The 26,892-nt window shown below is 35.6% G+C and overlaps 1 protein-coding gene across 2 annotated transcripts in view; it reads left to right on the top strand.

Moving 5' to 3' along the window:
• The window catches only part of LOC121737377 (tyrosine-protein kinase Src42A), a 91,528-nt gene that overhangs the window by 43,314 nt on the left and 21,322 nt on the right, over positions 1 to 26,892 (top strand). For both annotated transcript variants that reach the window (XM_042129048.1, XM_042129047.1), the window contains exons 2-3: positions 12,211 to 12,332; positions 21,380 to 21,543. In XM_042129048.1, coding sequence (XP_041984982.1) covers positions 12,211 to 12,332; positions 21,380 to 21,543 — 286 coding nt within the window. The remainder of the gene's footprint in view (positions 1 to 12,210; positions 12,333 to 21,379; positions 21,544 to 26,892) is intronic.

Raw genomic sequence — 26,892 nt, 5'->3', positions numbered from 1 at the left:
GCACAAGGCAAAGCACGTTGATTTATTGTTTGTACAGTTCATTTCATAAATTGCTTATTCGGCTCGCGTGCGAGATGACTATCAAAATTAAACATCATTGGGGGTGAGGCTGACCTGAGTATTAATAAGTTCTCCTCACCTCTGCTTCATTAATTTATATTGAAGGTACTACGTGTCAGGTCAAAGTTTGTTCGAAGGTTGGGTTATGTTATGACTTATGTTTAAATTGTTATTATTACATGGTATTACATAAAGTTCGTCACTCATATTCGTACTGTCTACTAAACCTACTTTTCTTGAGGGTCTTTGGTCAATTCACTCCAATGTTTAATATTTTACTTGTATGAAAATATTTTGAATCATTTTAAGGATGGAAAATCTTTTTAAAAATAACATCTGGTATGTATGGTACGTGTGTTTCTAGCCAAACTACCATAGTTTTAAAACTACTCAAGAAGTTTCCAGTTATAACACTGCCCATAATGTGGAATATCAACGAAACTATTGTATGAAACTTGTAGGCCCTGCAATGCGTACAAATTCACACTAATATTTACCTTGTATTGCAAACGCGATTTTCCCAGAAAGGTACTGTACAATATTTGAAAATTGTTTATGCAGCTCATATCTACAATGCACTTAAGCATTTCCTGTAATTTTCCTTCTCGTTTTAATGACAATGTACATCTCCTGTGATTTGAGATATACAAAGTACAGACAAACATACGATTAGTACATAGCCTGTAATATTATAACTTCTTCTTGTTTTATGGTCTGTACAAAATTGAGACTAAAAATCAAGATTGTAGATGGCTATCAAGAAACCTCCCTTTTTATCGCCGGCGATAAGTCAAAGAAATGTAAAAATCACGTATCGAATTGTCACCTTATCGATTTTACCTCGGGACCGATTGTTATCAAATTAAATGATTTATACGATACACTGACGTAACCATTAAATAAACAGCACTCGCCAGTTCTACGTGTCTAACGGTGTTTTGTTTGAGTGTAATTATGCAATATTATTAATTTGTACTTGAAACATTGTTTTGTGTTTTTTTCTTTGTTGAAGTAGACGGTTATTATGATTAAAACAGTGGTGAAGTTTCATTATGCGATGACTACAAATGTTCTTCGTACAAATCATGCAATCGAACTTAGTATTCGAAGCTGAAAGAAAACGCAGTGTGAATAAAAAGTAAATATATCCGTCTCGTTCCACACATAATTTGCTTTTAAATTATTATATGCGTTGCATAATCTGCTTCAAAATGCGCTGAGTATCTATGCTTAATCTATGTTTTATTTATGTTTAAAAAAAAACTTAAAAATATTGAAGAAGAACCAAGGCTGGGACTGCTAAAGTCCCATAAGCATAAAATACTAGTTACTCAATTGAAAATATAGTGTTAATTTTTAGGCGGCATGTTATACTGTACTTATACATGTCATCCAATAACTGGCCTCGGTGCAAAAACAACATTTTTGCATTTAAGTCTTTCCGCTGGGCAAAGATCTCAACAGAGTGGGTACCGGAAGGCTGGCACGATGAGCTGGAAGCATACCAGCCAGGCTGGCCAGCGGTGGCACAAGAACGAGCATAATGGAAGACCTTGGAGGAGGCCTTTGCCCAGCAGTGGGACAGAATAGGCTAGAAAAAAAAAACTTTACTAAACTTCTGCCACATCTAATTTCAACGTCTATGCTGGCCCTGTCTGCTAAGCATGTTCATCGTAAGAAAGGTTTTCTTAGGTAGTATAGACGACTTGACAGATGAGAGAGAGATCAGTTTGTCCCTTATATCTGCCAGTGTTTCTATTCTTTCACATTTCTACTATGGCCATGCCAAGCCTAGTGCTAAGAGTGATAACATTAACTGGCAGCGTGCTGACGATGATAGAAGACGCACGTGTAAAGGACGGCTTATCACGGCGCAAGCAGATCGCCAGAACAATACAACTGGTTTTTATGGTGTATTTTTTGCTTTGTTTGTGCACGCCATACCCGTGCACGCGATGATCTCGACTGTAACGGCTGGGAATATTTCCATGGTGGAATAATCGTCTGGAAGCTTGTAATTGAACTACCAGCTATTCTTGTGGAACTATAATAAAGGTTGCCAGTAAGTTCTTTCGCGCTCCTTTGTCGTGCGGAAAAAAAATCTGTGTAAACTATCTATATCTTATTCCTTCGTTCCTACATACCAAACAATGATAAAGTTCTGTGATTTAAGCATTAAGGTTCAGACAGACAGACACTTTGGCATAAGTTATTGAATACTACTAATCGCCAGAGTTGCCTAAGAAAATTCTATGAAAAAGTGTAACTACAATAATTGAAATTCGATAATGTTACCAATACAATTCCTTCTTAGTCTTCTGATAAGGCTTAACTCAAATGAACGTTAAACTCGTTCAAAACTGCTAAGGCTACGTAAGACCCATTAGACGTTTATTTATAGGTTAAGTTCTCCGATCTGAACCGTCATCCCCTACCCAAACAAACAGCAATAAGTCTTAACGACTCATTGTCAAGTTCGCTGGATGTTTTTGGCGCACTAACGTGTTGCTAAATTGCTCTTTTATCATTCCATTTATGTACAGTGCCTTTATATGATGTGTTTATATTGTTGTTATGATTTATATCGATGGATATGTTTCGGTTGTGAATTTGTGCGAACGACTTCTGTATAATATTTCGATTAAGCTTTGAAGTTTTCGAAGGAGCTAATGAGGTTATAATTTGATCTCAAACACAGCTTATCATTTTTTTAAACCATGTAATTTAAATTTCGGCTCAAATGGATAATGGGTACCCTTTACCTTTGGTAACAAATACTGACTTGTGTTAAGCTTTGACATTCAAGTAATTTATCATGCTTATCATATTTTTATGAAAGAGACTTACTCGTTTCATTGTATCCCTTCCTGTGTTATTATTTGTGTTTCACATTTCCGTGAATTTCTGAAAAGAAAATGCCCCGCATCCTTTAACAATCCTTGAACGTAATTTATTCTTGCCCGCATCGGCGTTATATTTTATGTGATTCGTTATATTTAATTTGACAATAGCTTCTGTTCCTTATACAACCTCTTGTCTCATTATGGACAAATATAAGCTATTACGAACGTGTAGGGGCTATCTTCAACTATAATTGCCCATGATCGACGCCATATTTTGTGATATTTGCATACAGCTGCATAATCATGATTATTCATCATGACCCACATTGACGAAAGGGATGCCGACTCTTCAACTTTAACTTCTTTTGGCTTAGCAGCATTTCACTCATTATTCATCCAATTGTGATAAAGCTGTACACAATTTTTGTTGACACATGCATTATCGTAAGTTATAAATTATTACGAGAACAGATAATATAGTTATTACCGCCGAGTGTGTTCAATAAGACTTGAAATTTATTAATTATTTTCAGTGTATGCTGTATGACTCTTGCATGTTCAAGTCAATCTGTCATATGAATGACTTATCCTTATCCGTCCAATCCTTTTCAATGAATAACGGAGAGACCTATATAACATGCAAAAATACCGTTTATTTTATTATCTTTAATGGGGTTTTCAGTTCAAGACTACAGAGGCCTTGCACTAAATGACGAACGCAATTTATTTGTACAATTTGGCTTAGCCTACATGAATAATGTTCATATTTTCTTGAAAGCCTTTCGAGACAGGCTTTTTCCTTGTTGGCTCTCCAATTTCAGTTTCATTTTTCACACCATTTCTTTAGTTGAAGATGTGTGATTATTTAACATTACCGTAAAGTTCTTTTATCTTAAGTAGGTTTTTATTGTCTTGTCTGGATTTTCTTGAAGTCTAGAATGAACCTGCTAAAACAAAAACCTTATGATTAAAGCACTGAAAAACCCCTTTACGACCGGATACTAAGATTATAAACTAATCTATAGTCCATAAAACAAACATTTGTTTTTACTCCATGCGAAGTAATTAAATTTTAATTATTGCTCGTAAAATATTTATAGCGAACCTCGTAAATAGGTAAGGTGGTTGAGGTGTGAATCATCCTTTGTCACTTTCTACGCTATATTTTATTATTTTAATAGTCAGCATTCTTTAGGAAAATGACCACATCTACTTTTCTAATGAGTTAGATTAGATATTTTTCGCATCTTGCTTTGCACAATAATTATTAGTTAATCTCGATTTCTAGCCATGAAGCGCTTCATGATAGCGTATTGCTAAATTCACTTATACTCTTGAGCTTAAGTGAATTTTGAAAAAAGTCCTAGGCCGATAGTATTGAGAAAGTTTCCTGACGTGGGAGAGCCATGCTTCGGCACGAATGGGCCGGCTCGACCGGAGAGATACCACGTCCTCACAGAAGACCGACATGAAACAGCGCTTCCGCTGTGTTTCGCCGAGTAAGTGAGTTTACCGGAGGCCCAATCCCCTACCCTTTTCCTTTCCCTACCCTCCCCTATTTCCTTCCGTACCCTCCCCTATTTCCTTCCGTACCCTCCCCTATTCCCTTCCCTTCCCTCCCCTATTACCTCTTAGAAGGCCGGCAACGCACCTGCAGCTCTTCTGATGCTGCGAGTGTCCATGGGCGACGGAAGTTGCTTTCCATCAGGTGACCCGTTTGCTCGTTTGCCCCCCTATTTTAATATAAAAAAAAAGTAATAATAACGACGCGATGATAACAATTATTATGACTCCTTGACAATGAGACATCTATAGATAGATGAGAGCTACTTCAATTGTTACATTGCAATTACAATGACGCCCCGCATCCTTCGAGGCTACATTACTTCTTTGCGTTGCGTTGTCGCAGCATTAACGCTTCGTTATTAGAATATGTATATTTTATGATTGATGCTTCGTCAAACGCCATGTTTTGACTTTCAGTTCAACCTTCAGTTAACTCTGATTGGAGGACATACCAAATTTTTGGCGAGCCACAACAGTAGTTTACACCCAAAAACTGTGGCAAAAAATTACCGGGAAGCGATAGCTGCGAAAATATTTCGATACAAGCATGAGCTTTTTCCAGCTTTTTCGCGTGACATTTGCGTTGCATCGTCAACCCGACGCAGACGTCGACGCAATGCGTTTTTCAAATGCCACGACGCGACGCAACAAAGCAAGGAGGCCACTTACTCTTGACAGTACCTAACCACCCACCTTAGGCTATAATAGGCAATTTGCACGGACACAATTGCACTTAATTAATTCCACATGTCTCGGCATGGGGACAATTATTGCCTTATATAAGTCGCACGAGGGTAGCACGGATGTCGCCCGCCTGATGAATATTGATAGGAATACCTCTTGAAATATTTAATAACTATTATTAGTAAATTGCTCATATTAATTGGTACTTTGTTGTGATAATTTATTTGAACTTCAACGAGTTGTTTATCAGTAATAGGGTTCGTTGAGAAATCGTTTGCTGCGAATGATGTACCATGGAGGAAATTGATTCCTAGGCGGTTGACAGACCAACGTCATTTGATCGGATCTTGTCAATTCAATGTTAATTATTGTGATCTATCCGCTGGGTTTGACTTAACGCGACCAAACTACGTAGGTCCCCCATCTGCTTAGGAATCAACTTCTCTGATAGTACATAATATTTCGTAGAGTTTTGTTCTGATTTGGTTATTAGGAACCAGCACTTAGCAAATGGCTGATGTACGTCGTTAGAAACTAGCACATAGTTCGAGTGATGAAAAACCTTATAACTTAACTGGCAAAGACTTGAAAAAGTTTTTGAAAGGAATCTCAAATTTTTAAATTGGAGCATCTCAAGAAGACAAATAGAGATAAAGATTAGTTTTCAACTTTTATAACTAAGTTGAAGCAAATTCTTTTTGTCACTTATTCAGCATTTTTATTAGTTTATACCTTTTTTATACAGTTACTGCTGTGTTTACTTATTATGCTCTTACTCTTAATTCTAATAGGGTCATATTATATGAATTTAAATTTAAACTAATCTAACATTTGCATTTTGCACGTTATTGTTTAAACTTTCAAACGTCTTCAATTGAAACATGTAAAATCAATATAGCGGATCAAGACTGACTTAATAACCTATAAAATTTAGAAAAGTGTTAGGTTTTTCTACTTATACGTTCTTGTTTTGTAGACTTTTGTCTTCGCTGTAGACCTACCTGTAGACTAAATGAAAAAACTGTACGGTTGGTAAAAATATATTTCTTTTGATGTAGATCGAATCTTCTCAAGAATATATTTTTCAAGGTCTTACACTTTCTTATAAATTGTTAATGAAAGTTTTAAATGAAGAAAATAGTCTTAATATTTATTAAAAAAAAACCTTAAATAAATTGCCTTTAGCAAATAATTTAAAAATAAAATAATTGTATAATTTATTAATTAAGGAATTTAGAAAGTAAGAGCTGGAGTTACTAAGAGGAAGAAATAAAAACCTATTGAGATTTCAAATACTATCTATTAGTTGGTGGTTTACCTTGCTACTATTGCTACTAAAAGTGAAAGTTTTTGACAAAGATCGTCTCAGACGGCTGTAGGTACCTTTATAAGCGTTTGGTTCTGCTTAGAAACCGATAAAATCTATGTTAAAACATCTATGGTCCCAACTACGATGCTAGTTACAGAATACAATACTTCTGTCATATTATAATGAACTGTGAGATGATGCGATTTGAAATAATTTTCTCGTTTCATGGTAAACACCATAAGTTGCTTTAATATTAGACCACAAATACCTACGTAAACATTAAAATTGAAATATACACGGTATAACATATTTGAATAGGTTACTTTTAAACTTTTTAGATATGATTTTTAGATACCAAACGAATGAATTGGAGTAACCAAATATGAACTTAATACGGAACAAAATTATATATACTTATTATTAAATATACTATTATATTTATATTATAAATATATTATATTATTAAATATAGTATTAAATATACTTACTAACTTATCTTGCAATTTACTTGCACTATCAATGTTGCATTTTATGAAAATGCAACAAACAGTGGAGATTTCACTTACATTTTAATTTGCAGGCCAAGGCTGGTAGTCTAGAGTTAGTTCGTTAAGCTTGTGAGAGTTTAATAACCGCTTTGTAATAAGTACAGAAATAGATCGAACGTGTCTATTCTCCAGGAGCCAGTGCTTCCCAACCAGTGGGCCACGGATCCTTGTGCCTGAAACCCTGGGAGAGCATAAAAAATGCCAAAGGGTTTTTTTTTTATTGTTTCAATAAATAATAGTCAGCAAGTTTTGTGGTTGAGTAGATACTCTAAATTACCGTTAGTTGGATCAACCAACTGATATAGAAAAATTGCAAGTGTATTGCATGAAGGGGCATGAAGAGATAACAAGAGCAGTATTTTTATCCTACCTAATCAGAATTGTTTGTGGCTGCAACTAATCTAATAACTGAATGCAGGATTGACCACTGTTACAAACCACGTCAGTATTTCTTTAGAAACGGATCATGAGGCATAAAGTCAGTTTTTGTAAACCATATAGGCGCCATTTGAAAGGTTGGGAAACCCTGTTATAGGCCTAAGTATCCAGGACTAGTTTTATGATGTAGAATCCGATGACTCAACGGCTGGCGATTAGCTTCAACGCTTGAACCATCGTTTCTCCCGACTTAGCCTTGTATCGATTTTTCTTTACTTTTCGTGACAATTTTTGTTGCAACCGATCGTGGCGTTTTTAGAGTATTTGTTAATGTTCCTAAATAAGTACTAGAGATTGGCAGTGACTTTTAATTATTTCCATTGTTGTGGTGTTCGTTAATTTTATTTAATGTTGCTACTTGTTCTCCAAAATCTTTATCATATTTACCTGTTTTCATTTTCATAAGCTACAGATTTATTATAAGGAAAACATTGCATTGTAGTAATAGGTCTCAGATCAGCATAAGTTCACAATTAAATCAAATGATGCCTAGTTTTTTGTATTTTTGACTGCAATTTATACTGTATTTACTGGCTTACATTTTACTGGCTGATTCAATTACATGGCATGTGGTCACCAATGTCAAAAATCTCATAACCCATGAAAAGGGCACCGTTTTATTACCGAGACCTTCTCACGTGTGGGCGTAGGGTCAATAGATAAGTCCAAGGCGATAGGAAACGCTCTCAGAATTGATTCAACATAAATTATCCTCGTCCTATGATCTGACGGGAGATGTTCCTCTATGATTCATTGCTTGGGTTCCGATTCTAATACTTTGAATGTCCTTTCGCATGCTATCTCACTCGCGTTTGAGGCGGTATGTGTGCGCGTGATTGAGATAGACTGCAATGGAAGAGACATTCGAGGTATAAAACTTGACTTCCTGAGCTTTTCGGCAAAGATGTGCGGTTTTCCAATGATTAACCTTTCGATCGCGGAAAAACGAGCTACAATGGCTTATCTATTGTTATCGCGGCCGGATGTGGCCGCTTGGGGCTTCATGAAAGGGTAGATAATGTCCACACAAAAGCCTGTACTTGCAACTGTTGCCGTTTACTCATAAAATATTGTCTTGGTTAGTGGCTCATTCATGCTGAATTTACTTCAACTTAGATGACTATTATTATTTATTACCATAACTAGATTTTCTGAAGTATGACGCATGCAGTTTCAATTCATGGTTGTTTTTCGTAGTATGCATTGTTCGCCGGCTTAGTTGTTCTTTGTAGTTTTAAATGGTTTTAAAACTAATCGATTATGTTAGGCGTCAATTTTAGCAGTAAACATATCTTTAGGAACCTCTTTTAAATAACAACTATATTCATAACTAAAAAATTCCAGAAAGGTCTTCTTCAGTAAATAACTTTCTTCTCTTCATCAGTTTTCAATTGAAAATGAATTGGTTTTCATAAGGCGCCCATGTCCCACTTACTATTGTGCAGCGGTATCTGTCTCACGATCTTTTCCTTAATACTAATTGAAGGATGCTGCTTCTTGGAATCCGCTCCGAGCTCGCCTGCAGCGTCTGCAATCACGAATGAAAAATAAATGCAATTATTGGATTATGAGTTATGACGGACGATGTACCTTGGACTAGAATTATAGATTTATCTTTTTAGAGTTCCGTACCCAAAGGGTAAAAACGGGACCCTATTACTAAGACTTCGTTGTCTGTCCGTCTGTCCGTCCGTCCGTTGGCTGTAACTCAAGAACCGCTATAGCTAGACTTCTGAAATTTTCACAGATTGTGTATTTCGGTTGCCGCTATAACAACAAATCCTAAAAACAAAATAAAATTAATACTTAAGGGGGGCTCCCATACAACAAACGTGATTTTTTCGGCTTTTTTGCTCTATATTAGTAAAGGCAACAGGTAGGCACATGATATTTTCACAAAGGCCATTATTTCATGTCTACTTAAATAATTATTAATAATATTAAAATAAAATAAAAATTTAAGGGGGGCTCCCATACAAAAAACACAATTTTTGGCCTATTTTTGCTCTATAACGGTACGGAACACTTCGTGCGCGAGTCCAACTCGCACTTGGCCGATTTTTTTTAGAAGTTTTTGCGTCGTGGTCATTAAATTCTTCTTTATGTTTAGCTTTATCTTATTTACTGAGGTTTAGGTTTAAGACATTTTTATAGTGTATTCCTGTATTGGCCAAAATTAAGGTAAAAATTTCTTGTTTTTATCAAGCGTTTTTTGTAAGGATTTTTACTAAAAACTAAAATAGTATGGTTAACCTAAAAGTGCATTTAAATAGATCATATAGACATTTTATCTTTATTAGGATGGTTGGATTCTTCTTCAGAAGACAACGCCCTAGGCTAAATTATAGGTTGATTTTAATGGCAATCCTTAAACTGTAATGGCAGTTAAGCCAATAAGCATTAAGTTATGGAGCCCCACATTGGTTAGGCGTATTTTTATTTAGGCTCAGCACTTTCATCAGGTGTTACCGGCAACAATGCCCTCTCGTCGCCGCTACACTATGCCTATTGAATGCTAACTACTGGGGTTATTCAGTCGACGCGGTTGAGTCGGTTGAGTCATTGGCGTTCTAATTTTTACACTCGGCGAATTACCATACGCAAAGTCTCGTGTCCTTAATGCTATTTAGCGCAGTCAACTGTGACTTCAAACAATAATATTGCTAATGCCTTCTTTCAAATATTAATTTTGAAGAAGAGTTAAAGAAGTCAATGTATGAACTAACCTCAATGTTTCGAAATTCTAATATTTTTTTTGCCATCATTGTTACTTTAACTAAGACCGCCTTTTTGCAAATTAAGGAACAAATGTCACGACTCACGTATTGTATTTATTTCTGTGCAGATATAAAGTTTATTTATTTATTGCTAAGTACCTACAGGTATCGACTATTTGATGTGGACTCTTCCTGAAAGTCTATGTATCTTGACGCAAATAATAAATTTACTCTTCTCATACGCTAAAGATTTTCCACCATGTGTTTCATAAATTTTATTACCAGTACACACTGTTTATTATAATAGTTGAAGAAATATAGACTTTAGTAAGGCATTTGACCGAATCGACCACTCTATCCTATTGCAGAAACTTTCCATCGCAGGTATACACGGGAACTTATTTCGATGGTTTTCGTCTTACATCAGTAACAGGTCGCAAGCAGTAGCTCTTAATGGCTTTATGTCAACCTGGATGCCAGTGCCCTCTGGTGTCCCTCAAGGATCCCTTCTGGGTCCCTTATTATTTTCAATATTCCTAAATGATTTATATCTTGTTTCCTTCATTCCAAACTGTTACTTTATGCCGATGATGCTAAAATAATAAAATATATTTTGTCACTTAGAGATTGTTGCCTTCTGCAAGAGGATCTTAACAGATTGAGTCACTACTGCACAATTAATAAACTAGATTTAAATGTATCCAAATGTTTTGCACTAAATTTTACCCGTAAGCCTAAGTTAATTAATTTTAAATATACACTTAATAATGAAGAATTACTTAAGAAGAACTCAATGAAAGATCTGGGAATAGTCGTTGACACTAAGTTAATTTTTGATAAGCACGTTGATTACATTGTGGACAAAGCTTCAAAAGCTTTAGGGTTTATCATAAGATCTTGCAAACATTTTAAGAACACCAAAACTATTAAAGTTTTATATTGCTCTTATGTGCGCAGTCTTTTAGAATATTGCTGTGAAGTTTGGAATCCACAATACAATACTTATATAATAAGAATTGAATCGATACAAAAGCGCTTCTTAAAATATCTTCAGTTTAAATGTGGACTTAATCTACCAGATTATGAAGCGAGGTGTAAAAAATTTCATTTTCTACCGCTACAATATCGCAGAACTGTTTCAGATCTAGCATATTCTTGTAAAATTATCAATAATACTGTCGATGTACCTGAATTGTTAGGCCAATATAATTTTAATATTCCTATCCGATATTTCCGTAATTTTGTGCCGCTTTACGTCCCGCCTTACAACACGTTTTATCGTCGCAATTCTTTTATATATAGATCAAGCGCCCAACTCAATAATTTTATTATAAATAATCACATAGAAGATATTTTCTCTCTAAAACCCTTAAAAATTAGAAAAGTATTGACGGATGCGTATTTCTCGAATTAATAAGCCCTAATAAACATATCAGATCATATTATATGAACAAGCCATTATTAAAAATTATTTTACTTTTTACTTTTGCAGTGGTCTTCTTATTATATATATATATATATATATATATATATATATATATATATATATATATATATATATATATATATATATATATATATATATATATATATATATATATATATATATATATATATATATATATATATATATATATATATATATATATATATATATATATATATATATATATATATATATATATATATATTACCAACCTTATTATTATTTAGCGCAAGTTAATCTATACTAAGTATACAAATAATTTTATTGTTCTAAATTTAAGTCAACTTTTGAGTTCTTGCCATGCAGAGCTTAATTTTCACTTTGCTTTAGTTACTATTTATATTTATTAGTGGAAACTTGTTATTGGCTCTCAGTTTTGTAATAGTTTTAGTTATAGTTATTATTATGTAGCTGTAAGTTTTCCTAAGAAAATAAAAATAAATAAAATAAATAAATAAAATAAAATAAAATATCCGACAAAAATATATGAGTGCTATTTCACCTTGTTCCATCTTTTGGTATGTACTATATTTTGCTTATTCTTATTTCTTCTTTTCAGATGGTACTTCCGTAAGATAAAGCGAATCGAAGCAGAGAAGAAATTGCTTCTGCCGGAAAACGAACATGGCGCCTTCCTCATACGAGACTCGGAGAGTCGACACAACGACTTCTCTTTATCAGGTAAATTGCTCCTAATTACTATTTTGATAACGACTATAATACATTAGCAATCAAAATAATTGGAGCCAAAGTTGGTAATATAAGTCCCTGTTATGGCCCATTTACACGGGTGACTAAAGCCGCACGATTTACGCCGCACGGCGAAAATTGACCGTCTAAATGGCAATTCGACTTCGCCGCATGCGGCTAAAGTCGCAAGCCCCAAAGTCGTGCGGCCAATGGCCGCATGCGGCTGGTGACTAAAATCGACCGTGCAAACGCTCAGTCGCAAGCGATCGCTTGCTGCGAATACTATAACTGTCGACTGGTGACTTGCCGGGTGACTAAAATCGACCCGTAATTAGGCACCCGTGTAAATCGACCATTATAACCAAAGTTTTGTATCTTTGGGAATGATGACACTACCTGTGGTAAACTTACTAGAGTAAAAACAATCTTTAACCCTATCACATATAAAGATATAGATGCAGCGTTTAAATTATTCAATGTTCGCTCTCTTTGTTAGGTATGTGACTTTTACAGGTATACCAGTAGTGTTAGCACGGCGACCAGCGGAAATGCGAAAGTATGGACAAACTGTGGAAATAAACCTAAGGTGCCGTTCCGATCTTTTTTCGTTCCGAAAAATTCAATTAAAATGCCACTTTATGACACACTATAGTATATGTCATAATGTAGGATATTATTTGAATTTTTAGAACTATAGTCTGTCATAAAGTGGCTTTTTAATTGAATTATTCGGAACTAAAAAAGATCGGAACGGCACCTTAAGTTTATCTCCACAGTTTGTGACTATAGTCTGTCATAAAGTGGCATTTTAATTAATTTTTTCGGAACGAAAAAAGATCGGAACGGCACCTTAGGTTTATTTCCACAGTTTCTCCATACTTTCGCATTTCCGCTGGTCGCCGTGCTAGCACTACTGAAGATGCAATCCTTGAATTGAACCAGCCTTAAAGAAATATTGATCATGGGCCGCGTTATCTTTGTTAACTGTTCTGTCGTAGCTTTTCTGTACATGTCTTTTTGTTCTAAGTTATATTTCCACGGCCTTAAAGCCAACAACCGTTCTTCATACTCTATGTATTGTCGATGGTCAAGATGCGCCATTGCAGATGTTTTTCAGAACCAAAACAGTTTGTTGTGTGTTTACAGTTTATACTTTTTGTACTATTGTTATCAGGTGAACATTTTGTGGCAAACCATTAAAATATGATCAGGTAAGACAAAGTTAGAGCTTTACCAGTCATGAAATTTGCATTTTTTTGAAACTATATATATTTCAAAATTTTAACATACTAGATGAGACCTTTAGATTTACGAGATTAAGGGGCCCGTTTCACCACTTCCTGATAAAGTGCGAAATAGGCTATTCACAACTTTTTAACAGATTCTCCATACTCTATCTGTCAAGTTAAGTTGTGCATAGCCTATCCGGCGCTTATCAGGAAGTGGTGAAACAGACCCTTACGAATGTGTATGCGTTGGATTTAATGGCATTGTGAAATGATTTTCAACACTAAACTTACTTCGTTGATGGAATATTTGGCAGTTCGACTCTACATTATTTTATTACCCATCTCTTTTGTGTGCCAATATAAATTTTAGTGTCTCGTCTCGAGGCTCGGATCGTATCTACCACAGTAGGCCGTTTGAGTATCGTGTGTATATGTTAACACAAGGAATAATAGAGTTCTAGTTGCGATTTTTGAAAGTGGGTCAACAGACGTGAGGCGTTCAGCGGTTATATTCATTTTTATTTTTTTATTCAAACATTTATTGCACACAAGACACTATTTACATAGAAATTGACACAGAAAAACGACACAAAGGACTGCTTACTTCCAAAGAAATTTCTTACAGCAGCCCTACGGAGAGAGATGTATATGACAAATACGAAATTAAACTTTGAATCTATGTTAACTCTATGCTTTTACTCTATGTCCGTACGTTTTTACCCGATTCCAATGGAAAAAGATGTTGTTTTTGGTACAGTTACGCCGTTTTTGACAATCACTCCCTATTCCCTAACAATGAGCGATGAAGTAATCTTAAGATTTTACCTACGCTTATTAACTCCTTTGATCTAACTTAGGTGACGTATAAATTACAAGAGAGGAATGGGTCCAGTAAAAACTTTTTGCCTTAAGAGGGCGAATAACCCAAAAAATCAAACATCGTCCTTCTCTCTTCACACTCACGCCCGTCTTTCATATGCCAGGTGAAAAAGGACGACGCGGATTCATCGCCAAATTAGTTTTTTCTCAATAACTCGATAAATATACAACATTTTAAAAATCCGCTAGGTCGATCTCAATGATAAAATGCATGCATGGTTATGGCAATAAATGAAAAATTCGTGAAAATTAGATGCATCTTTGTGATTTTTTTTCTATCGACAAAATTTTAAGATATCGTGTTTTTGCTCAGATCGAATTCTCGGAAATATAATGTAGTATCTAATTTTAGAAAATGAAACAATTCGGGGCTTATTTTCAAGTATAAAAATAAATTATAAAATCGACACTTTAGGGTTAGTCGCCCCCTTAAAGACTACAAACTAGAGTCTAGCCTCTCAATGAAAATGGGCATATTGTCGGTCCCATTGTAGTCGCTATTACTAGATAGCTAGGTTTCTAAACATAATGATAATGGTTATAATATTATATTAAAGACAGATTTTTGCATAGTATAAAAATAAAAAACTTTGAAACCAAAACGTTTAGGTACTATTTCCTATGCGAGTGCATACAAAATTACGTGTATAGTATCCAAAGTAAAACCTACATTTGGGTCGTTGGCCATAATTCGTAACAATATTAAAATAAGATCGGTGATGAAAATACATGTATTTTATGTAACCGTAACAGTTTGAGAAAAGATGGACCACACGTGGCTGAATCTAGTTCACTGAATTAAGTAAAGTGTGAAGTGGATAGGGTCATTTCACGTTGTAAATTGTAATGGAGGTGGTGGAGTCGGGCAGATTGTTCCAATTTCGAATTTTTTAAAATGCGGTTTTTATAAATTCAAAATTGGAACAGGCAACTCGACCGCATTTTTATCGACTCAATGTGTTCTTCATAGAAAATGATAGAAAATGGAGTACAGTTTTGAAGCCTCTTTTTGGGGCCAAAATCTCAATTGAAGCCACCATCTTGTAAAATGCACTCGAAAGACAGCTTCAAGATGCTGATTTCACTAGTAATTATAGAAGTATGTAAATCAAAATGAGACATTAGGTAGATAGTACAGTTCAAAAGTCGACACTTTCATCTGACTCGAACATGGCATATGAAACATGAAAACTATAAAATGATAATTTAAATCCCACTGAAAAGGGTACGCAATAAAATAAACCATAAACTTTCCATCGTTTCCATCGGAAATGTCAAGTACTGATCGTAATTGCTTCTTCCTGAATTCAGACTTTCTGAACGTCTAACCGCTTTAACAGTTATAGTATTGATTTTTAATACGTGTTAGGTTGCGTCCAGATTAGACATGACTGTAAGCAATAATAATCATAGGATTATTATTGGTTACCAATAATTCTATGGTATTATTGTAACCAATAATCTTAGGATTATTGGTTACAACCCCCCGCGACTAGAATATAAGGAGGTACTAACTACAGCACCCATCTAGGGATCAGACACAAATTTATTCTACTTAATAACACCCATTTCAAGAATGACGCACAGACAACAGGTTCCATGAAAACAATCTGTGCGATATTTTTATTTCGCCTTCAATGTAGGAGGCAGATATCTAGACACATTCACGTTCAAGCTAGGTTTTCTTAGAAGTTCTTGCGGTTTTTCCAGCATGTAATCAAGGTTTTTGAGAACTTAACAAGTTACGAGCTTTGCGTTGGCCATTGGCGTCTTTGAAATGCTCCTTTTTCTTCACCTGTCATATCAAATGCGGGAGAAAGCCTTACGGCCGTTCCCAATATTTGATCTATCTCTGGTTTTGCCCTACTAGAGATAGGAATAACTCACATTAGACATTAAAGACATATATTTTATGTCAATTTTGAGCTATTCCTATCTCTAGTAGGGCAAAACCAGAGATAGATCAAATATTGGGAACGGCCGTTAGGGCGTTGGATCGTTACGATCTCTTTGTGAATGAACTAACTTGTGGGGGTTGCTTATATTTTCTTTGTAAGAGAAGTGTTTATACCAGTTCGTTCACAACTGACTGAAGCGTTCAGTGAAGGTAATAAGTAATAGCCTTAAGGCTGTGTAAGTGTCCGCCCTTATAGACAAAGAAATTCCTCGAGTCTTGATTCACAAAGACATAACTGGGTTAGTGTGGTGGATTATGATTCAATCGTTAGTTATTTTGTGATTCTGACTACAATGTAAGGTTAAAGGAATACGGCACTACAGCACTAAATGGGAAATGGTTTTGGTCATATAGTTCTAATCTTTTAACTTTGACCACGTGTTCCTTGTTCTGTGTCCTAATATATAAGAAACTAGATGATGCCCTTAATTTTCGCAGGAATTCGTTTATCGCGCGCTAGTCGAAATTTTTTCCTGCACACCGCCGACTGTCTTAACTTAATATGTCCCTTCCCGACTTCCCGAGTCCCGAAGTAAGTGTCACAACTCCAAACTTCATCCAAGTCGGTTCTACAAATTAAGCGTTAATGGATATAAAATTCCCATTTTATATCCATTGCCATTCATTTTCCACGATATCATAGGCGCCTTGATAGAGGCGCTAGCAAATTCGCGTCCACGAGTCACCATGATGCATGCTCTTTACATTAGAGCCATTTAAACCGTTTTCGGGGTTTCCTCGTCTGAAGAAACAGTCTGCGTGCGGTCAAGGCGTTGACGTAATCGGTACAGCGAGACTGACGTGTGTGCGGTGTGCAAATGTGTGTTGTCACTCTACAGCCGTTACTACGTCTGCGACACGTACATTCGGTACTCCTGATTGGACCTTAATGCCAACAACGTAAGGGTTAGAGTCAGAAACTGGGTAATGCCTCTGCAGCACGTAGGCTATTAACTAATTGCCGCTGTTTCAAATCGGGCGGCTGACTACAAAGTAGCTGGCGTCTGCACGTTTAAGGCTGTTGGGCAAAAGTCGCGGTGACTTTGGTATGAGATTCGCAAGGTTTTGCTGACAGCAAGGCGATTTCGACCCTAAGTTCAGTGCCAAGTACTCTTATTACGTCGAACAAGTTTGAGACGATTGTTGAACTTTCTTAGCAGAAGTTTACTGTTCATCTATTCAAAAACGTTGTCGATTGGTTTGACGGCAACCAATCATAAGCGCTATTGAACAGATAAACTTCGGACAAAAAACTCAAAAAACGGGCTTGACTGGGTCGACGAGGAACGAACGAATAGACGCATTCAAAGTGGACCCCGAACGAATCGGGGTCCAGTTCGAATGCGTCTTTGGAATCGTGTTATCCAACTTCCACATCCTCTAGCTATACTTCAAGTTGATCTATTATCTAGACGCCAGATGTCTGGAAGACTGGTACCGTTAGCGAAGACTGGCGCCACCTTATATGGATGTTGCTTAGAGCCGATGCCTACCATGGACAGGACTGGTAAACTTTAGTTAACAGTTGATTAGGTTTGCTGGTTCTAGCCAGCCATCAATCTTTCGCAAATCATTGATGTTCTAATTTGCCTTAAGCGCTTAAAGTTCTTTATACATCAAAACCAAATGCCTAGAAATCTCATGCATCATCTGTTGTGCTGTCGTAATTTGTTGTTATACAAGTTCATTAAAACTATTATACCCTGAACCTGATTTACAAAGGCTGTACGTTATAGTAGATTAAGATGTACTAAAATATTTGATAAAGCTCAAAAACTTTTTGAAAAGTAGAAAATTCTAAGAAGATCTAACCGCCAATTAAGCAACGTTTAGACGTTGATATACACTGGCCTAACTGGTTTCACATTTTTTACGGACACTTGCAAAAAATAGAATCTATTCTCGATAGACTTCGTTCAATGCACCTTTGCTTTAGAATTTAGATTAAGGACTTTAAATAAATTAATTTAAAAAAACGTATACACAGCCAACACTTTCTTTTTACCTGGGTTTATAATCAAGTTGAATTTGTTAATTTGGTCAGCGGTGCTTTTTTTAAAACATTTAGGGCCTGTTTCACCACTTTCTGATAAAGTGCCTAATAGGCTATTCACAACTATTTTGACAGATTCTCCATACTTGATCTGTCAAGTTAATTGGTGGATAGCCTTATCCTAAGGCATATATGCAAGCATGGCTCTCCCACCTATAAAATTCTACATTTGTTACCTACTAATCAAATTATTCTATGTACTGCTTAGGTCTCCGGGGTTTTTACTGTATGTTAAATAGTAATGTAATTATATTCACCTACCTGTCAGCACGTAATAACACTAATAACACATTATTAGATTAGCATAATACTGCGTTGTTGTACAAAAATCAATTAATTGCATTGACTCATGCAAATATGATTAAGAAATAAAATACCTGAATAGTGAATATGCTTCGAGAAACCAAAGTTGTAGCTAACGGAATAGTAACTGAGTACATAACCATTGACAGTTTCGACAGAGAAATTATAATTATAACGAGCTTTTTTTACAAGATTATATACAAACTTTCATCCCCTATTTTAACCCCTTGGAGGTGGAATTGATCAAAATCCTTTCTTAGCGGATGCCTACGTCATAACATCTACCTGCATGCCAAATTTCAGCCCGATCGGTCCAGTGGTTTGGGCTGTGCGTTGATAGATCACCATGTCAGTCAGTCACCTTTGAGTTATATTTATATACTAGCGACCCGCCCCGGCTTCGCACGGGTATAAAATAAATTATGGCCTAGGTCACTGAAAAAATGATTAAAATCGATTCAGTAGTTTGATTTTAAATAATTTATATTAATTACTACCCGTGGCCCGCATTGGTCGGTACTGCCGCAAAAGCTACTTACGTCCCGCAATTTTTAAATCTCTAATGTCTTCGAAAATATTCATTTAAAATTAAAATCGTAATAATTATGCTGTAAAGGGACATAATCAATAATGTATTTAAAGTATTTAATTGAATAAGGATTATTGCCGTATTGGTTAAAATCGCTTCGAAAATTAGCCATTATTTGAAGTTAAAAGTAAATGACAAAAAAATATGTTATTGTGGGATATATCCATAAGAGATATACTGATACGTGGGAGAGCCATGCTTCGGCACGAATTGGCCGGCTCGACCGGAGAAATACCACATTCTCACAGAAAACCGGCGTGAAACGTGTTTCGCCGAGTGAGTTTACCGGAGGCCCAATCCGCTACCCTATTCCCTTCCCTACCCTCCTCTATTCCCTTCCCATCCCTGCCCTCCCCTATTACCCTATTCCCTCTTAAAAGGCCGGGAACGCACCTGCAGCTCTTCTGATGCTGCGAGTGTCCCTGGGCGACGGAAGTTGCTTTTCACCAGGTGACCCGTTTGCTCGTTTGCCCCCTTATTTCATTAAAAAAAAATGTAGAGTCGAGTATGCGTAATTTTTTAGGTTTTCACAATATCGGCAATTTTTATTTTTATCTTTTTTTATACTTTTGGCATAAAATTGACTTTCTACCTGAATTACTCCAGTAACTATACGTTACTGGAGGAACTAACGTTAAAAATATCATTAAGTTTAAGGCCGGCATAAATAGTCAGTACTCAAGATGCATCTCGGTCTCAAGACACGGTTCAGGCTCTGTGATTGGTTGGCTGTCAAAATTTGGACCAATCACAGAGCCGATTCGCGTCTTGAGACCGGGTCGCATCTTAAGTACTGACTATTTATACCAGCCTTAAAGTTTCTCGTGCGTTAAGAGGGCAACTGACCCAAAAAACTCTTCACACTCACGCCCGTCTTTCATATGCCAGATGAAAAAGGACGACGCGGATTCATCGCCAAGTTAGTTTTACTATGAATAAAAGACCAACTTTATTGACTATGAAAAAAGTATTTTATATAATTTAGGTTTTATCAATGCCTTTTTAGATAATAAAATATGTTAAAGAAAAGACAGCAAACTTCGAAGATCCAAGCAAAAATGTGTCTAAAACAAGGTTTTTTGTAAAAAAGAAACCATCGAGCCTTTTTTTTTAGTAATCGTGTTTTCGTCTTGAGAATTTAATCTTCATGAATTGAAGTTACTTGTGTAAAAAAATCTGTTTTCTAGACCTTACTGATTTTGAGATCTAGGTTTAAATATGTAGTCAAGTTAGGGTCAGGTGCATTCTTAAGTTTAATTGTTATTATTACCTGTATAGACAAAACTCCATAATATTGAATTTTATGTGTCATTAATTTCGTGGTTTGGACCATAAAAAAGAATAAGGATATTTCTCAAAGCCGGGCCCGGCGTCAAAGTTAGTTCTCCCAAGTCCCACGGTTACGCCTAGTTCCAGTGAATTGGCGTCAATAGGTCTCGTCATCACTAATATTTATGTAGGTATGCACTATGCAGTATTTATGAGATCTCCGTTACTTGACGTTGTCAGTCTTACGTCAATTTGATAAAGGTGATCGCACACTTGTCACACAACGCCACAGTCAGCAATCTATAATATCCAACCATAGCTCTCTATCCAACCAATGCTCGGTTTCTAAGGTTTTTTGACCGCAGTTAATTTATTCAAGCGCATTTGATTGGCTTAATTTGAAACGAAAACCCAATCAACTGCTCTAGAATAGGTAAGCTCCTGTAAAAATCCTAGAAAACAAGCAAAGTTTATCCGCCTAACACGGCGATAGGTTTCAGGATTCTTTTGTAAGCGACCGAGATGTTATTACGTCGAGATGTCCTGTTCATACGGTACCTTACCTTCCACGTTTAAAACTGACCGTTTTCATAATATTATGTCGAGTCGGCACATTTGTCAGTATCAACTAAACTGACCACCTCATTTCAGTCCGCGACGGCGAACACGTAGCTTACCTTCCTGTTTAAAACTGACCGTTTTCATTTGTCGGGCCGGGCCATTCGTCAGCATCAACTAAACTGACCATCTCCATTCCAGTCCGCGACGGAGACACGGTGAAACACTACCGCATCCGGCAACTCGACGAGGGTGGGTTCTTCATCGCGCGCCGCACCACCTTCCGCACTCTTCAAGAGCTGGTGGAGCACTACAGCAAGGACGCCGACGGCCTCTGCGTTTCGCTGAGCAAGCCCTGCGTGCAGGTTAGTGAGGTTGGAACGGCTATGGGGGTCTTGTACGGGTACAGCAGGGCAGCAATGATAAATAGACTGGCTTATGTCCGGTTGTTGAGTTTTTTGGCAGAAGTGTGTTCCTTCAGCAACGTATTTCTTTGAGGGTCAAGGTTGAAGCGAGCAGGGTTTTTGACGCACGGCGTAAAAAGCTGATGCCTGATTTCTGTGGTTTTGATAGAAGTTTATTCATTAAATCATAAAATATGTCGTGTTTTATTGGTTGGTGTATAACGCGTAATCAATTACTAATTAATGGATAATTTCCTGCTTAATACCAATGACTTAAAACCAAATGCGAATGAAATGCATATATTTTTTGAATTACTTACTATAATTTCTCTGCAGCAGGAAAAGTAAAATCTGCAGTTCGGAAATTTAATAAAAAGCGCTTTCAGATTATTAAACGTCACAATTTAACTTCTATTTTCCTTAGAGTTCGCAAATTATAGTCGTTTAAGCGTCTTATAAGTTATAAATAAGGTTTATATAATACGTCCGTTCATCGTGGAACAAGTTTTATAAATAACTTTTTATCGTCATATTGGTAAGCTATTTTTAGCTTTACATAATCTTCGAAGCTAAAAATAAGTTGAAGCTATAGTGTGTTTGTGCCACTTATAACTGTACGATGTAAAGGTCGTATATGACTCGCTTATGTAACGAATTCCTTGCGAGGAATGTAACTAGTCCAGACTCCAGTGTGAGCGCGGCTTAACTTGGGTTGAGGAAATTGAAGATGACTTTATTTTTAAAGGATCAATTATTTATGAGTCGTGTTTTCGACGAATAAATTTAATTATTGGTTATAATAATTTTGTGGCTCTAAATTATGTTTCCTTTGGTGTGATTAGTGATGACACAATAACAATATTCCAGTAAGCATAGGTAACGTTTAAATTATTAAACTGTATTAAATTATGTAATAATTCATTAAATAAATGTAGCGTTTTCTAGTAGGTAGGATAAAGACATTTCTGATAAATGATTTAATAATCTTTACTGCTCTCTTAATTGATTTATTATTGGAAAAATTGCGTAATTTTATTAGATGACGCATAACAGGTGTTAATAATTATTTCCAATGCAGTTATAATGTTATAATATGACACAGCTAATTTCTAGACGTTTGTAGCTCTCAAATAGATAATCTTTTATGACACAGCTTATTTCGAGTCGTCTACTTGTTTGTACAAAAGAATTGACAATTACGTACAAATTATGTACACTGTAGACAACTAAGTATTATAATAATGGATTATAATTGATCCTCGCTTTATTATTACATAGTTACTGCCAATGTCAAAGCATTTACTTATATCTTCAAACTTCGAATCAAATATCTGTTAAACGCTAAGTACTCACATACGGTTTTGCTCGATCGAGCAATAACGTCGAGCAAAACCCGCGGCTCGGGCTTTCGTCCACACATTCAGCATTGCTCGATAGTTTTATTCTAAATCGATATATTTAATTCCATCGAGCCGGCTCGATGCGAGCGGTCGAGCGGCTCGATGCGAGCCTTCGAGCTGAGAGTTTTGCGGTCCACACAGTAATTATTACTCGATTTGGAGTAATACTATCGAGCAAAACCGCAATTGAATACTTAGCAAAAGAGAGTGCAAAAGGCTTAGATCATTTTAATTTGTTTTTTTATTGATTTCATCACAAAGGTAACTTTAAAAATATAACAATCATAAATTATCTACTAGAGTCGGTATAAGGATGAGAAGGGGAAGAAGAGAAGTAACGACAGATTAAAAAATAATTTTTATCCGTTCGGTGGCCTTAAAATTCACGTCAATTTTTTTTAATATTTAACGAGCTTTAAATAATTATACACTTTCCTTGCACTTTAAATAATTATACACAATTTTGTAATAAATATATTAAAATAAAGTGGAATACTTTATTTTAATATATTTATTACAAAATTGTTAAATACACGACCAGTTTCGAAAAATCGATTAACGAGCTTTTGCCCGCGGCTTCGCTCGCGTTAATAAGTATTATTACATACAAACTTTCATCCCCTATTTTAATCCTTTAGGGTTGGAATTTATCAAAATCCTTTCTTAGCGATGCCTACGTCATAACATCTACCTGCATGCCAAATTTCAGCCCGATCCGTCCAGTGGTTTGGGCTGTGCGTTGATAGATCACCATGTCAGTCAGTCACCTTTGAGTTTTATATATATATAGATTTAGGTAGGAAAATAAGCCTTCAAGATTTTACTTCACAAAGTCATGCCTTGTATTCTTTCAGCTGCACATAAAAACAAAATAATTTACCGCGTAAAATTACAATTTTGACACTCAACCTTGAATTAATTTGAAAGAATCGGAAGTATCCTTTCCCTTTGTTTTTGTTGTTCAAAGCCGTGAAATATTGTTGTTCGAATTTTGAATTTTGTTTGTTGTGCAACAACAAAAATTTTCGTAACTGGGTATACCAGTGTTGATTCGATGACTTTTCGAGGTCTTCGATTACTTCTTGATGGCCAAAAGGAAATCTTGATGCTGGATATAACACAGCAAATGCTTCAGTTGTTGAACTCAAAGATTATTTCTTAACTTGAGCACAGAATATATATTAGTAGTAGGTAACAACTTGAGCAAACAAGACTAAACAAAAGCAAATCTGGTGCCTTACTCCCGAAACTGATATCGATTTCGATTTTCGATTTCAACGGTTTTTTGACATTTTTTAGATGTCTAAAGTGTCAAAAAACCGTTGAAATCTAAAATCGAAATCGATATCAGTTTCGGGAGTAAGGCACCTGTACATTGTCTTATCATTTTGAAAACGATTTGGGCGAATGATTAATGTTAAAAAAAAATCATAATTACCTAATTTATATTTTGTAAAAGATACTTAATAAGCAAGTTAATGTTACAAGGTTCTTAATTTTGAACGTCGTACAGAGGCCAGTTCAATGCCTGAAAAACGCCTTGAAAGTAAAAAAAAAAACAATAAAAAAATCAACAGTTATCGCGAAAATGGAATGAGTACGTATGCGCTTCGATTTTCAAGTCCCTTTGGTGACGGAGACATTGGTAGTTAAATGATTACTATGGACGTTATTGGTAGATCACGATATACTGCTTGTGATCCATAGATCATCTATACATATTATAAAACAAAGTCGCTTTTTTCCCTCATGTCCCTTTGTTCCTTTTAATCTTTAAAACTACGCAACGGATTTTGATGATTATTTCAGTGTTAGATAGCCCATTTATCGAGGAAGGCTATAGGGTATATTTTATCACGCTAAGACTAATAGGAGAATGTAGGAAAAAACGGGGGAAATTATTTGAAAGGGCGTATCTCGCGAACTACTGGAGCAATTTTTATGTTACTTGGCACAGATAAGAAGTAGACCACGTGAAGGATCATAGGCTATCGATTTTAATCATTTTTTCAGTGGCTATATATTTTATACCCGTGCGACGCCGGGGCGGGTCGCTAGTACTTGATAATATTGTTCTCATGCGCAGATTGTCCCGTCTAGTTTCGCCGAACAATCCAAAAGTTGTGCGTCGCCAGCAAAATGTAAATAAATCATGATCCCCGACACTTGCAAAAAATACAAAGTTTTCACTTTTTATTTTGCATGTCACCTAGTCGATAAAAGAAAACACTTTCACTGGTTTAAGGTCACCCATATTCCGATACAATTTGGCTTACATAAATTAATAACCAGTTACCGAGAGAGAAACTGGCCGAAGGGATCAAGTTCGATGTTACCTCACTTCCGATGTCCATAGTCCATTGTGAACTTGTGGCATGGTCGCCCATTGACCTACCTTTGACCCTTATTAAATAAAATTTAAACATATAATAATAATATTATGAACATGATTCTGGGATGAGGTCAAAGTCACGTCTTTGTCATGTACGGATTGTATGTGGACGGTTATAACTGTGTAGGTGAATATCAAACCCGGCAAGTCACACCCATACTCGAAACTGAACTCTTGTCGATTTAATAAAATTGTTTAAAATCATTTTTCTCACAAAATTCAATAGAATTTTGTGGGAAAAATGGAACAACGCAGTATATACAAATTAGTATGGTGAATCCTGAAAGAGCAAAGAAGATGTCTGTGTCAAAAGTTAAAAAGAAAAATGCCGAGAATAAAGTTAAAAAAAACATCTTTCTCTCATTTGCCAAGTTTCGCTTATGGTGGACATACCGGGATTTGATATTTGCCTACACAACTATGGTTGCCACCTTTTATTTTTGCATTTAAAGTACATTGATTACTCTAAGTAAAAAAAAAAAAGTAATACACAGTATAAAAATAAAGTACAATTTATTTTTCTTTAGTATTATATTTGATCGATAAATTTCGTTTAACGAAAAATACTTACGACTTCAACAGAAATCAAATTATAGGAAATAAAGTATTATCGCGTACCTACTTTATCTATCTTCTTTACTTTATATATATATATATATATATATATATATATATATATATATACAGGGTGTAACAAAAATAAGTGATAATACTTTAGGGTGTGTACGTGTTCCTTGTAGCGAGTTCACTGTGAAAGTAACAGCGCTGAAATACCAAAAATTTTTTTCACTTTTGTATGGGGAAACTCGTGACGCTCGGGCTATTGCCCATACAAAAGTGAAAAAAAAATTTCGTCTTTCAGAGCTGCTACTTTCACAGTGAACTCTCTACAAGGACACGTACACACCCTAAAGTATTATCACTTATTTTTGTTACACACTGTATATATATTTAAATCGCCGAAGACTTGTTGCGTCTTTTCAAAGTCGAACCCTATGGCGTCTACCATTTCCAATGACTTTTTAATTGTTATTCGTGCGAATATAGTTACATTGCTGTCATGTGAATTCTATTGTCGACGAGAAATTTTGTTTACGTACGAAAATTAGATATTCAATTTGAAATAATTCTCGCTGGTTTTTTGCTTCCGTTCTCGATGGAAATCATGTGACACATTGTATATTTTTGTATTCGTTCCATGCATTTAATCGTTTTTCCTACATCCATTTAAATGTATGGATATATTGATACCGTATATTGTACTATATTAATTCCATGCATTCTACTAATTAAATGACTCCTTACTATATTTGAGATTATATCGGTACCGTATATTATTTTTGTATGTACGCCATAAACTGTTGAGTTTGTTGCTTCCTCCTAACCTTATATGATCGATACATACATAGGTATCTATATAATAGATCCCAATAAATTCATTGCGTGATGTGGTCTCTGTCTACCCCAATGAGGGACAGGAGTGACGATATGTATGTATGAATAGAGAATCATCCCTCT

Source organism: Aricia agestis, chromosome 20 (assembly GCF_905147365.1).
Source record: "Aricia agestis chromosome 20, ilAriAges1.1, whole genome shotgun sequence".
Classification (NCBI taxonomy): domain Eukaryota; kingdom Metazoa; phylum Arthropoda; class Insecta; order Lepidoptera; family Lycaenidae; genus Aricia; species Aricia agestis.
Note: the sequence above shows the minus strand (reverse complement) of the source record. Positions and strands in the feature narration are given on the sequence as shown.